A 14,590-nucleotide genomic window follows, 5' to 3' on the forward strand; every position below is an offset into this window, starting at 1 on the left:
TGTCCTTGTAGAGTTAGTTCACTTGTTGTTAGAGTCCTCATCTGAAAAATGAGGAATTAATTGTTTATTGTGGTTGTGGGACTGAATTGTTTTAGTTAAGCAGGTTAAGTGGGAAATACAGCAATACAAAGCAGGTTTGTGTGCTTTCATGTTGGGAAAGCCATTTGGGCTGTCAGGTAGCTGTACCTGTAATACTGCTCTTCTCTTAGAGTCGGGGGATTAAATGGGAGAAGCTCTGCCTTTGAACCAGCTCGTGCAGTCTGTGTGGTGGAACTACATAGATGGAGTTTAGAAGAGGATTTACTGCTGTGTTAGGGTTTGTCATAGAAATCCCAACTTTGCTCATGCAGAACTGATGTTGATGTGCTATAAACCAAAGTTACCTATGCAGTTTAACTGTTGTATCAGCTATGATGAGTGGGAATAAGCTTATTGTGATAAAAAGAAACTACAGCTTAGTGCAAGTGTTTCTTTTACAACAGTGTGGTTTGTGTTCAGATTTAATATTTTGACTTGTAATATTCATGCTTGAGCTCAGCCTTTTATATATAGACTTTGGGAAAACATGAACAGAGGCAATAAATACAGGCAAGGGAAAAAAAGCCATCTGTCAGTGACTTTATTGGTGCACTAAGCATTCCTTTCTTGTTTGTAAAAATACATTCTTACGTGTAACTCCCACATGCTTGGCGAGACAGATACATGTTGGAGGCTGAAATCTGGTGCCTCAGTTCTTAGAGCTGCTTCTGCCATTTAAAAAATGTATTTCTTGTATCTGTAGTGTTGAGCTTTCCATGTAACTGTGCCTTTAACTTAAAGAGTTATTCCCAGCTGAAATAAGCAATATTCAGGTGCACTCCAGTTACAGTCAAGTAGGTGATGTTTAAATATACGACTGAGTACAGGGGGAAAAGAACATCTGATGGTGTTTCTTTCATAGCAGCAAGTCTTTGTCACGATGAAAGGTGCCTCACAGACACTCTGGCCGCTTGCAGTTCAGTCACTTATTATCTTTATTGGTGGCATTGCTGAATTTTAGCTGCCTGTTCATGATTCTAACATAAGGTGTTAAAACTTCAAACTCCATGTGGTTGCCCATCTATTTGATCTGTGGTAAAGCAGTACAGAGTGGAACACTGCAATTAGATTTTCTACACGTTCTATGACACTGGTGTGGGAACTAATTCAGTCAGCTTGAGACTTGAATTTTGGGTCTCAGTGAGGGGTGAATCTGAGGTGGTGGCATCAGCTGCTTGCAACCAGCTTCTGTGTTTGAGTTTGCTTTCTGCAGCATATCCACATGCCTCCTGGGGATCCTGGGTAGCTTTGCCCAGCAATCTTGGGAAGGGAGCACGCTGCAGCTTTATAAATCACATATGAGATGTGACTTAATAATGGAGGAAAGCATTAATCTGTCATCAAAGGTATCTGTCACTGAACTGATGCAGATTTTTGCTGGGTTGGTGAGGCAAGACTAAGCAGAAGATAACGTGCTGAAGCATACTTGGGCAAAACCCTATTTCTACAGACATTAATTAAAAAATCTAATTAAAATGTGGATTGCACTTGTTAGTGTAGGGTACAGAATTACTGTATTGCAAAGTTAGAAATGAGGCATTTGCTAGGACTTCCTTTACATTTTATATATCCAGCTCTATATCGCTTCTCAGTATTGTGGTGCATGCATTTTTATCCCAGCAAAGTCCTGTGAAATCCTGGCTATGTTGAGCACAAACTTATTTTCTGTATGGTTTTAGATTGTTGATTTTTTTTTTTTTCCTGATTTATGTCTCTGCTGCTGTATACTTTGAAGTCAGAAAACAAATGTTCTGTATAATGCTCTTCTGATGAACTGGGACCATAATCTAGGGCTGGAAAGCTTTGATAATGTTTCCAGGGTTGATGTATTCACTCTTGTTATTTCTGAGTTAAAATCCTAGAACAGGCATCCTACTGAAAATTGTTATGTTATAATCAAGTTTTTCTTTTAGCTGAAGTGAATTGGAGGTGACAGAAAGGTATTTACAGTCAATTTTATGATCACTATTGTGTTTTCTATCCTCAGTCCTTGAAAATAGCCAGCCTTGACTAAAGACGTGCTCTGATGTTGCATATGAAGCTTATTCATTTTACCTCTTTAATGAGCAGAATGAATTACATAGGAGTAAATGACACTGCATAAGAGAAGTCCCAGTAAAAGTGATAGTCTGTCATGACAAACATCTAATAGTCCTTTTATGTACTGCCACAGAATGTCAGTCACCCTTCAAAGAATGTCTCTCTTAATCCAGCTTTGGTAATAGCTGTTAAAAACTTGTTTCTTTTATATGCCTCACTTGAGGCAGATTTTACCTCATAAATGTTAAGCAAGCAGTACCTTCCCTTCATCACTTTGCATTTGCTGTAACAGAAAACAGATGCACAAAGTGCCATAGAAGTTACTCCCTAATTTTATATCATTGCCTCTTGCTGGGGTGCTTGTCCCATGTTTGCACTCTAGTGTGTTGGCAGATAGATTGAATTAAAGCCTGGAGTGACTTCTAGTTGTAAAGCACATTGGTGAAGAGACTACTCATACTGACTACTCATACTAACTACTCATACTAGCACAGTAGTTCCATAGCTACTCCACATCAGGGTTTGAACTTACGCTGGCTTTATTTTAGCTGCTGAGTGTGAAAGCTGTCAGGATTGGGTGAACCTGCCTAATTTTCAGGTAGCAGCTATTCCCCCTGTGTGAAGGAGAGCAAGCAGGGCAGTTGTACACAGCAGCATGACACTTGTTTCTTGACTTTCTAAACAATCCAGTGGTTGTATTTTTCCTGAAGGCTGTGAATACTGATTATATTATATTCATAACGTGGATGCACTTAATGGTGTTGTAAAAAGTCCTGCTAGTGCAAACATTGACATTGAAAAGAGTGAGGGTTTATTTTCATGCACGTAATTGGAGGCATGACTCCTGTTTAAAACCCCCTTCTAACGTTTGAAAAGTGATGTGTGTAATCTCTTAACTTGGTCTACATTTTGTGCCACAGGTATCAGAATGAATGAAATAAAACTTCACGGCCTCTGCTTTTGAAGCTCACATACACACACCTTCTCTGTCATGTCAAGTGCTAATAGTACAGTAGGTCCCCACAGACTCTTTCTCAGAGAATGGCTGATACTGATCATTTGCCCCTTGTATATAAATGCATTACAATGGAGGTTAATTAACTTCAGCTCTTCTTACTTCTAGGGAAGTCCTAAAGCACTAATTATTCCAAAGGAGCAATTACACCCACAATTAAAGCCCATTAACCTTCATGAAATAATGTGTCTGGTTTAAACCCCAGTTTTTAATAGCAGTCATTTTGCCTTATGGGATGGGAGAAAATATTGAAGCAACGACATGAGTGTGGGTTAGTTTAAAATACTCTTCAGGGCTTCTCTCCTCCAGTGAGATTATTCACTTTCATGTAATATAAGCTTTGAACATGAATGAGTAGTGAGGAGAACGTAGAGATGGTGCTTTAGCTGCCAGACAGTAACTCTCAACTTGTGATCAGTTAACTGTAGATTGAGCCTTGGGCTCAGCACATAGAGACTTAAGGAAGAAATCATTTCTTCAATTTTTCCTCTGCAGTGGTGGTGACCGTGGTGGCTTCAAAAATTACGGTGGTAAGTGCCGAGTATCCAAAAATGTTTCAGTGGAAATCCTTTATAAATCTAAAAGCCACCAATAATACCTTGTTACTATCTCCTAGAAGCATTATGGTGTTTCGGTGAGGCTGGTGTGTTCATGAGTTTCTTTAAATAGCCAAACTTTTAGCCATTAACTGGATTTCTGCTTTGTCAAATTGCATGAAAGAATTTGTGGAGACAGTGACGTTCACCGGATTGTTTCTTTTCTTTTCTTTTTTCTTTTCTTTTATGTTACAAACGCTTCTTAGAAAGGTTCTAGAGGTAAAAACTAAAACAAAGCGGTAAACTGCTTGGTGATGTGACAACCAGCATTTGCAAGAGAACACCAGCACAGCATCAGTGTGGCAACTGCCACATGCTGCAAGTTAAAGAACACGTTAACGTCCCACAGACACCTTCTGTTGAACGTTTTAATCTAAATAGCCTCTAAATCTCTGGTTAATGTTTTAGATCTTAGATGCATTACATACATACTTTAAATAGTTTCTTGTTTCTAAAAAAGTCACTTGAAAATGTTTTGCTAAAAATAGTCTTTTCTTTTTTTTCCCCCCTTCTTTTTTTTTCCATAAACCCCTTTCATAGGTCAAAGGGATTATGGACCGAGATCAGATGCTGGTAAGAAAACAAGCAGTGGGTGGGAGTACGTTGTAGCTCTTAGGTCATTGCTTTTAAAATGTATTTCTAGGAAGATGGATGTGGCTGCAGTTCCCATGGCTCAAAAGGAATCTAACTAAAGCTTCTCTTCCTTGAGAGAAATGTGTTTTATTAAAGTACGTGTGAATTTTTGGATGCCTTTTCATGGAGCAAGTAAGAATTTGCTGATGAACTTTGAATCCCCTTGAGCTCAGCAGCTGCTTTCAGTGCCATAACACTTCCACTGAACTTGGGTTATTTAAAACATAGGCTGCTTAGATGGGTTTGGATGTCCTGGCTGCATGGTTGAGTGTGTGGCAGATGCTGGTCAGCTGTTGAATGTATTCTGTCTCTGATGTTCTGCAGCATCTGAAGGTGCTGTGCATGTGTTTTTGAAGTTGACAGTGTTAACTTCAAAATGATGCTCTCAGCTCATCTTTTATTTCATGCAAGATGTCTTTGAGATTTAAGGGTCTGCTACTGGGCAGCATAGGCCTGAGCTTAAAATGTTGCTTCTGTTGCTACCACAAAAATGCATGGTAAATGTAGCTTATTTTGTCCTAGATTCAGAGTCTGACAACTCTGATAACAACACCATCTTCGTGCAAGGACTTGGAGAGGATGTTTCAACAGATCAAGTGGCAGACTATTTCAAACAAATTGGTATCATAAAGGTATGTGAAATGAAAAATCTTTGGTAAGAAGAAAGAGAACTTGCAGTGCTAGTGTATTGGAAAAGTACTGGTATCATTCAAGGCAGATGCTCACTCTGAACTCCCAGTTGTAGATAGTATTTTTATCTAGGTTCCCAGATGACAGCTCATTTGTAAGCTGGCAGCACTAGCACCCTTTTTTCCAGTGACATTTAGATTGCTTCACATCTCTTTAGTCTTTATAACCCTTAACGCTGACACTCTATCCCTTGTACCACCCCCATACTTCAGCACGTATGCTTCTGTGTTCTATGGCTGGTTTTTCTGTTTCTGTGATTCTAAATTAGGGCTTCCTGCACTTGACCTCATTTTTTCTGTTAAAACTGGGCCCATCATTACATCCTGGAGAACAGCCAGTCAGTATCCTTCAGTCAGAAGCATCTGTTTCTGCAGGCTAGCTCCAGGAGAATCTTCTTTCTAGTGATACGTAGCTGTTAAAGTATATGCTCTGAACTAGCTTTACCAGTATTTCTCCTATGCCAAATATATAACCTTTCTTTTCAGACCAACAAAAAGACTGGCAAACCTATGATAAATCTTTATACAGATAAGGATACGGGCAAACCAAAGGGAGAAGCAACAGTATCTTTTGATGACCCTCCTTCTGCCAAAGCAGCAATTGACTGGTTTGACGGTAGGTGAGAGTACCTGTTCTTTTGGTTATTTATGAATCTAACAAGCAGTGGAAGAAGTAAAACAATAACCTCATTGGGAGCCCCATGCTGCTTTTTGTGTGGGTTTTGTAATTCTGTGTGTGCTGGCTTTCTCATTTGGTGGAACAGCAGCTTGTGATTAAGACCAAAAATGTATAACAAAACCATTAAGGTTTGCTGCTGTACCTCAGTCATCCCTGTACAAGTATGAGAGGTGGCATCATGTCCCTCAGCAGAGTATAACTTCTTGTTCACACCAGCGGAGCTATAATCTGTGTCAGCAGCTGGAGGGATTTCGTACAGTGTTAGTATTGATACTGTTAGTGCTGTGGTGGCATTTTTAGACTTCGGGGATGGCTATGACCATTTGTGCCAAGTGCTTTGTATGTATGCAGTGAAGAACAAGGGTTTTCTTAAATTATGGGTTCAGTGGAGGAAGATAGCAGATCCCAGAAATACATTGGTATAAAACTTGCACACTTGATGCAAAAATACAGTGATACTCTTTGATAGTAGTAAACTTGAGGAGGGTCTTATGAGGTTTGTATTCAGTCTGTATATGCAAATCACTCCTGTTCTTCTGAACTTGCTGCTGTGCTGTTGGGAGCTGTATTGATCTTTCTCTCCTTTCCTGTCTTTCCACAGGAAAAGAATTCAATGGCAATGTTATCAAAGTTTCTTTTGCAACTAGAAGGCCTGAATTCATGAGAGGAGGTGGAGGTGGCGGACGTCGAGGTGGGACTGAAATCTGTAGAATCCTTGGGTTTTAATAGTTAAATGCTTTTTAGCTATTCTTAGTTTATAAAAGCTGACTTCGAAGCAGTGATTCATCAAAGTATAGGGGCCTTTGGGATTCTGCCATGAAAGGGAATAATAAGGATTGAACCAAGCACACTAAACTGAAATCCATAATCTCTTTTGCACAGCACAGAATTTACGCTTTCCTTTTGAACTGGAGAGTCTCCAGATCATGTCTCAGCATTGCTTTGAAAGAGATAGTGTAACAAGGATGTTGAGGCTGTGCAGGTTCCACATATATAGGTGTGAATTCCCAGTGAGTATATTTGCTCATTACAGCAAAGCTTTGAGATACTCTGATGTTTCCAGATGGTATCAAGCAAGGTAAATTATTCAACTGCTGCTGACTTAGAGCAACAGTTGTATGTCTGACTCCTTCAATTAAATAGATGTTTATCTCCCTGATTCTCTGCATAATACAGTTCTGTGAGTAGCCCATTGGATATTAATTACCGTTTTACAGGAAGCATGCTTTGTGTGGTGGCTGTCATCAACTCTTCGTCCTTAAATCAGGCAGTTTTTTAGGCTGGTAGAAAAGTGATTCTTCAAGAACTTCAAAAGTATAAAAGTTCTTAATGTTCCTTGCTGCAGAAGGCAGGAACTGTGGTGTCCCTGTGCTTGTCAGATGCATCCTGGCATAAATCCAGACAGTTTCGGGTGGTTTTTGTTAAGTTTTTGTTCAGTGACTAAGCCTGGCCATATGTGATGGATAGACTTCATTAAATCTTTATGAGATTTCATTAATACACACAGTGGGTTTACATTTTCCCATTGGCAGTTCAAGTGGATCAGGTTTCCTTTTATTGCTGACAAAGAATATATAAAAAATACATGGTGGAGCAACTTTTTCTGGCCACCACGTGCTGTCCTTGCTTCTTATTTTTCCCCATCTGCCTAAGTTATAAATGTGCCCATATGAGCATGTGTACTTCAGCTATGCAGATACATCAACTTCAGGACATCAAATGCTGTTGAGATTTGGTTGTGGCAGAAACTGCTGTTTGTCCAAGTCTTCTAGCTGTCTTGTAGCTTGTAGAACCTCAGCTAATAGATGCTGAATTCTACCATGGTACCATTTGTTGTCATTGGCACTCCCTGCTTCTTCCAGAATTCCTAGTATGGTTTCAGAGGCTTGCCTAGTGGGAATGTATTGACATTAAACACTTCTTCCACCTGAAGTGTCTGTCTGTCACTCAGGTTCTGAAGCTAGTGACAGTCCTTAATAAATGTTTCTCATGTATAGGTCAAAGACACTTCCCCTCCTTTATTCTAACTATAATTTTGTCTGCAGGTTCACGAGGTGGATATGGAAGAGGTGGGGGCTTCCAGGGTAGAAGTGGGGAACCCAAAAATGGTGATTGGGTTTGTCCTAACCCGTAAGTGTCATTTCAATTGGGCAGTGGTGTTTCATGGATGCTCTCTGAGTTTCTTAGCACCCAAGTCTGGGGAATCCTTGTCTTTTCTAGGGGCTGTGGTAACATGAACTTCGCTCGCAGGAATTCCTGCAACCAGTGTGGTGAGCCCAGACCAGAAGATTCCCGTCCATCAGGAGGTGTGTAGGGAGCAGCTGTGTCTCTTCTGAAGCATTTAAAGTGCTAATGTCCTCTGCAGCCTTTTGGATAACCTGGCTGATGTGTTGGTTTGCCTTTCCCTCCAGATTTCCGTGGGAGAGGTGGCTATGGAGGAGAAAGAGGATACCGAGGGCGCGGTGGCAGAGGCGGCGACCGGGGAGGCGGCTATGGGGGTAAAATGGGAGGAAGGTAAGCACTTGCTTTGCCCTTGCTTGGTGCTAGAGCATACAGGCTGTGCAGTTGATAGGGATGTGGGAAAAGAATGTTGTTTATGTGTGCGTGCACACTGTGCTGTGAAAACATTAGCTACAGATGGGAGCATCCAGAGAAAATAAGTGTGTTTTGTGAGTGTTTTTGGATGGGGCTGTCCAAGCACAGAAGGATACACAGAAATTGGTGTGGAGATGTTTGACTGAAAGGACTGTTTGTTGTTTGCTGAAGGGGATTCCTTATAACTTTGCATTTGCCTTTCAGAAATGACTTCAGAAATGATCAACGCAACAGACCATACTGAAGACCACTGTGAATGTTTTGTTTGTCTTCTTGATGCATTTGATAGTGAAATTGCCAGAGTTTTGCCTGCAGCTTCACCCATGGCCTCTTTGGATAGTGGAATTGAGTGAAACTAGATTTTTATTTTGGTGGGAGGGATTGGAGTGATTTGGGAGGATTTTTTTTTAAGCAAGACATTGAAATTTAATCTTGATTTCAACATTCTCCTCTTTTCTTCCCCCGCCCATACCTTTTCAACAGGCCCCTGAGAAGAAAAAGGATAAACTGTAAAATATTGCCAAAATATGAAGTGTTTTGTAATACAACAATAAATGCTGATTGTTTTATTTGTGAAATCTTACTGGTGTGCAGTTACTTCAGCTGCATGTGTTTCCTTACGTGCTCCCTGTCTTCCTGTGGTATGACCTAAGTAGTAAATAGAATCAGAGAATCCCAGACTGGTTTGGGTTGGAAGGGACCTTAAAGCTCATCCAGTTCCACGGGCAGGGACACCTTCCACTAGAGCAGGTTGCTCCAAGCCCCTGTGTCCAACCTGGCCTTGAACACTGCCAGGGATGGGGCAGCCACAGCTTCTCTGGGAAAAGTCTGTGCCAGCGCCTCAGCACCCTCACAGGGAAGAGCTTCTGCCTTAGATCTAACCTGACCTTCCCCTGTTTCAGTTTGAACCCATCACCCCTTGTCTTATTGCTACAGCCACTGGTGAAGAGTCCCTCTCCAGCATCTTGTGGTGAACCCACTTGCTGTCCATACCCTCTATCCTAGACTTGCAGACTTGTCCCCTGCTCCTTTCTCATTTCCCTCTGAGAATGAAGTCCTGGGTTGTTGTGTGTCCTGCTACACAGGCTTTGGTGCACCCTGCAGCCTTCAGGAGGAGCAGGCAGATGGCAGTGTGTTCTCATGCTGCCAAGGAGCATGTTGTGACCAGGCCAGGCTCAAAAAGCAAGGTGGGATGGCATCTAGAAAAAGAAAAGTGATTTGCTGTGTATTGCTGTCCCTTTTAATTGCTGCTTTTGAAATGTGGGTGATGCAAACAAGTGCTGTGGTCATCTTTAAGATAAGATGGAGGTAACACAGATGCAGAAGGCACATTGTAAGCATTTGGGATTCAGCACTGAAGCCAAGGTTTGAAGAAGCAGGAGCTCCTGCTTGGACTAGGTCACGCTGCAGAGGTGAGGTGGTGGGAATCTGCTACAGTCAGCTTGTGTCCAGTGCTGCCTCTTCATCATACCTTCAAGAGAACATCTGGTTAATAATAGCTTTTGTTCATGTTTGTAAGCCAGCTCCCTGGCTTGGTGTGCAGTCATGGTGATGGTAAGTTCAAATTGGCAGTCACCCATGGCTGTAAATGTAGTATTTTAAGGTTTCTCTTGGAAAGTGCAGTTGTCACAAATTGTGGACAGGTCGTTCTTCATAAAACACTGGAACTTGAGGTGTTCGTGCATTAGTAAAGCTATAAAATTTAATGGGTGGCTGAGGCCTTTAGAAAGACAAATCATAGACACATAAACTCAGTATCTTGTTCTGCTTAAGATTTAAGATCTAAGGCCTGGTACACCTAATTTGGTACTGCCAAAAATGGGCCAGGCTAGATAAGTTCGAGTGTTTTATCATGGTTAAGCTGGTGTGATTGTTTGAGTGAAGCAGGCTAGAGGGTGCTCTTGTACCTTGGATCTGAGGGAGCAGTGGCTGCTGGATGGGGTGATGGAGGAAGGCAGTGGTGCAGCTGAGAACAGAAGGGGATGTGTCACTGCCTGAGGTTTCTTGCCTAACACAGTTGTGCTGGCAAATTGCAGGCGCTTCCTTGGAGCTGCACCTTGATCCCATCACACTGGGTGAGTGAGCTGGGAAGGGCTGGGCTGAGCAAACCCAGTAGGGCAGAGGCACTCTGATCCTGCACAGTCCCTGCTGTCCCTCTTGCTTTTTCCCTCTGGGATTTTCAATACCTGGAGCAGCAGTTCTAGCTCCCTTTAATACTGACTCAACTTCCAACCCTGCTTTCCTCCCCCAGGCTAAGAGCATTTATGTCCTTAAACAGTCACTCCCTAGCCAGATCCCTAACTAGACCAGTATTCAAGCAAGCCACAAAGCTGCTGGAGCAGTCACCACCTTCCCAGCTTTTCCAGCCTGGCAAAGATGCTGGATGTTTATTTATGTTCTATTCTGCAATAGGGCAAAACAGAACCTGTGTTCTACATGGCTTTTAAGCCTGTGAAGACATCTTCACCAGCTGCTTTGTCTCACAGAAAGCTAGCAGGTCAGATGGAGAAAGGGTGGCACCAGGTTGGTGGCATATATGTGTTTTAGTTGCTTTTAGTGTAGAGAGTTAAATTAGTTCACAGAGAGGCCTGGGAAGTGATGTTCTGTAGATGTAAACCCAGGTGAAGGTTTAACTATGCCATTGCCCTCCCAACTCTTTCTGCTGAGTCCTTTTGCATTGCACACACTGCCGAAAGTTCAGCAGGATAAGCCTTCATTGAGCTTAAAAGCAAAGTAAAAACCTTTAAAAGAAGCCAGTAACTAGTATCTTAAGGGTTGAATGAATTTTAGCTCTTCCTGACATGGAAGTTAACAGCTTGCTGTTAGCATCCTGCACTCTGGTGTTTAAATACCCGGCCTTACCATCATGCTGGGAATATCTCTGCATTTAGTTAGATTCACTGAGCAGGTTTGAGCCTTGCTGGCACTGGGACTCACTGCTCCTGTTTCTAGGGACTTACTTGTAATACTGTACAAATAAAGTGCTTTACTAATGGTCAGCACTCTCCACAAGAAGACTTGGGGTTTAAAGGTACTAGAATTGGTCCTCTGTGAGGGTTTAGTAGGATTTCATCTACTAAAACTACAAACTAAGGAGAGGGAGGGCTGTCGGTGTGTTAATGGAAAACCAGAAGGGACTATCCCAGTGGAACGGGCAGTTTGGGATGTCTGAGCTGGGAACAGTTTTGCTCTGCTTCCTTCATCTCTTTTTATGATATATCCCCCAACTCACTTTATAAGCAGCAAGGGTTTAGGTTTGGAAATCAGTCCTGTATGGAATGCTGGTGGTTTATTTATAAAAACACAGCCTGCACTTGCCAAGCTCAAGAACGGCTTTATGGAGAAACAGAGGGATGCCAGTGTGGAAGAGGCATGTGATCCCTGCAGAGCTGAAATGCAGCTATTATAGCTGAACAGTTTAAGAGATGGCCAAATAGTTTCCATGCTGGATCTATGCAGCCAAACCCACCTCACCCTTAGAAGTAATGCAACTTAAGTTGCTTGAATACCACAGTCTCAGAGAGAGATATGGAAGCAGTGACTGAAGCCAAGAGCTCGGGTATTTGGAGTTTTGAGGCCAGGATTCTGCCCTTGCTGCTTTGCCTAAGCTAAAAGTTATGATTCCCATTTCCAGGATAAGAAAGAGCTTGTGTGACCTTGTCCCCAGTAGATGATGTTGCTAATGCTCCTTGTAAAGCTGTTGTAATAAAACACAGCTGTCGGAATGCACCCAAAGTTGCAAAAGAGCTAAAAAAAAGTCAATTTTTCATGTCACTCAGGTGACACCCTGCTCCTAGAGAGACGGGTGCTTGGGTTTAGGTTATCAGCTCCTCTAAGCTAATAACCGGTGAGGCTCAGACTGCTCCAACCCTGCAGCGCGACTTGCACTGGTGTGTTTGCAGCAGGGCTTGTTGGCTGGATGCAGCCTCTCCAGACCTCCCAACTTCCCAGGAACTCTGCACACAAAAGGTAAAGCCAAGGGAAGTGTGTGCAGACTCTCTATTTTCTTTTTTTCCTAAACACCTTTCTGATAAACATCTGTTCCTGGCTCTGTGTCCTGGCTCAGGACACTGGACTGGACAGGCTTACTGAATGCACCAAGTCCTTTGGCTTGTGAGAACTCACCATGCACAGATGAAGTACCCATGAAAACCGTGTCTGTGATGGCTAAAGCCAGGCGAACACAAGCTGCTTGTGCCCTTGAAGAACTGACTCTTGCAGGTGAGGGCTGGTGCCTGCACCAGGCAGGGGAAGCCACAACTGCCCATTTCATCTCCACTGAAGTGGTTGCAGACCTTTCAGCAGCAGGGTGAGTATTTCTGACGTTGCCTGGGGGCCGTCCTACAGCTCCCGGCTGCTGCAACCATTTCTGAGCAGCAAACATGTGAAGAATGGCTGTTGTACAGAGGTGGTGTCTTGAGTGGATGGAACAGAACAACTTGAATGTGCTCTTAGTGCAAAGCACTTGAGACTTTTAACCGGCAGCTCTTGTGTGTCACATCCATCCCGGGTAGAAGCTGCCATGGAGGAGTGATGGTGTTGCTATTTGCTTTATCAGTTGTGGTAAACAGTAAAAGCTGTTCCAAGAAGTATCACGTCACTGAAGTGCTGTTTCATAATGTGTGTTTATGAATTGCTCTCAGAGCTCACCTCGGTCGGAAGCAGGCAGTGATTCATTCTGTGGTGCTCGACTGCTCTGCTCTGCACTCATATTGTCAGACAAGGCTTCTTTGCTCCAGACCCGTACCTGTGGGAACAGCAGCATGTCCTCCCTGATGTTCTCAGGTGAATATGCTGCTGGTATTAGATCAGGAACCCTCTGGATCTCCAAATTCAAGCTGCTAAGGCATCTCAGGAAAGGGTTTAGAAATGAAGCTACCTGCCTGCAGTAAGACCTGTGTAAAGCTGAGGGAGATGGGATTTTGTCTAGAAACCTGAGAAATCAGGAGTGTTTAGGCAACCAGAGCTTGTATGGATCTGTTTATCATACTCTTCCACTATTTGTTAGTAAAACTTTATCAGCTATTTGCCACAGGTTTCACTTCTCCAGTTCAAGTTTTAGAGTAGAAGTTATGAGGATTCTCTTTCTTCTGCTCCACTTCAGAGCTTTTACCTAATGCTGAAAGAGCTGGAAATGTGTTCACCTTTCCACAAGACAGCTTCTCTGTTCCTGATACCACTCTGATTACAGCAGCTGGGTAAACAGCTTTATAGTCCGAGCCAGAAGTCTGCGGAGAACAGTGATTTGGCACCTCCAAGGCTGGGCTGGATTCTTCTCCATCTGAATGCTGAATCCCCTCAGGACCACAGCAGTGGCCCTGGGAAATGCCAGGTCGGAAAGCTGGCTGCTCCAGGGGCTGCAGGTGCCCTCCCAGGCGCTTCCCCGCATTACAATGCGCAGAGGAGGGAGCTTCCTGCTCCTCCTGGAGCCGAGCCAGTCACTTTCTCATCACCCGAATTCTTAAGTGGAAGAGCAGATGGATCAGTCGCTTCCTAGATACGAACCAAACACGGATGCGTTTGCAGACAGAGCTGCTCTTGTTTTGAAGGGAAGCATTGGGCTGACCTGTGTGAGGAGCAGCCCCGTCCTGCCCTCACACCAGACCCTCACCCGTGCCAGCCTCCCTCTGTCCTCTCCCAGCATCCCATCGGTCATCCCCAACATTCCTCATTTCTCCCATCTGTTTATTCCCCTCCATGGCTCAGCGACTGCCTTATTTTGCCATGTTATGCAGATCCCTTTCTCCCTCCTTCAAATCCCGCCTGCCTTCCCAACATGCTAATCCCTGTGCAGCCGAAGGCAACGTGTTACAGGATCCCTGCGGATCTCTTCAAGCTGCACTCAACAGATGCTCCTGTAACTTCAGCTTTTGGCATGACTAAAAAGAAGAGGAAGAGGCCTGTGAGCTGTAAAATAGGTGTGTGGTTGAAGCTGGCATGAAAACAAAAGCAGATGTAAGTCACATCCTACTTTTTTCCCCCTGAACCAAAGCAGAATCAAAACATCCTTTTGCTTTAGTCAAATTAAACCAAAACAGTCAAACAAAATACTGCAGGGAGTAAACAGAGCTGTTCACTTGTCACTGGAAGCCACAAGATCATGAGCTGTGTACAGGTTGCAGTGCTGATGTGCATTGTGTTGCCTGGGGCGACAACAAGCCCCTCACTGCTGCTCTAATGGCACTGCTCTAATCTGTGGTTTGGGTTTTGCCAGGCCCCCGAAGAGGGCTCTGTCCAGCCTCCTGTGCTCATGGCTAGTGCTGTT

At 43.3% G+C, this 14,590-nt stretch overlaps 1 protein-coding gene across 2 annotated transcripts in view; it reads left to right on the forward strand.

Moving 5' to 3' along the window:
- TAF15 (TATA-box binding protein associated factor 15) overlaps positions 1-8,903 on the forward strand; it is a 21,537-nt gene extending 12,634 nt beyond the window's left edge. Inside the window, exons 8-16 of one of the 2 annotated variants that reach the window (XM_030472332.1) lie at positions 3,629-3,663; positions 4,270-4,302; positions 4,885-4,994; positions 5,538-5,667; positions 6,332-6,421; positions 7,776-7,860; positions 7,951-8,036; positions 8,142-8,244; positions 8,530-8,903. In XM_030472332.1, the coding sequence (XP_030328192.1) occupies positions 3,629-3,663; positions 4,270-4,302; positions 4,885-4,994; positions 5,538-5,667; positions 6,332-6,421; positions 7,776-7,860; positions 7,951-8,036; positions 8,142-8,244; positions 8,530-8,569 (712 nt within the window). In that variant the 3' untranslated portion in view covers positions 8,570-8,903. The remainder of the gene's footprint in view (positions 1-3,628; positions 3,664-4,269; positions 4,303-4,884; positions 4,995-5,537; positions 5,668-6,331; positions 6,422-7,775; positions 7,861-7,950; positions 8,037-8,141; positions 8,245-8,529) is intronic. The other variant, XM_030472333.1, reaches the window with a different exon arrangement.
- The last annotated feature ends 5,687 nt before the right edge of the window (positions 8,904-14,590 follow it).

Source organism: Strigops habroptila (genome assembly GCF_004027225.2).
Source record: "Strigops habroptila isolate Jane chromosome 13 unlocalized genomic scaffold, bStrHab1.2.pri S16, whole genome shotgun sequence".
NCBI lineage: Eukaryota > Metazoa > Chordata > Aves > Psittaciformes > Psittacidae > Strigops > Strigops habroptila.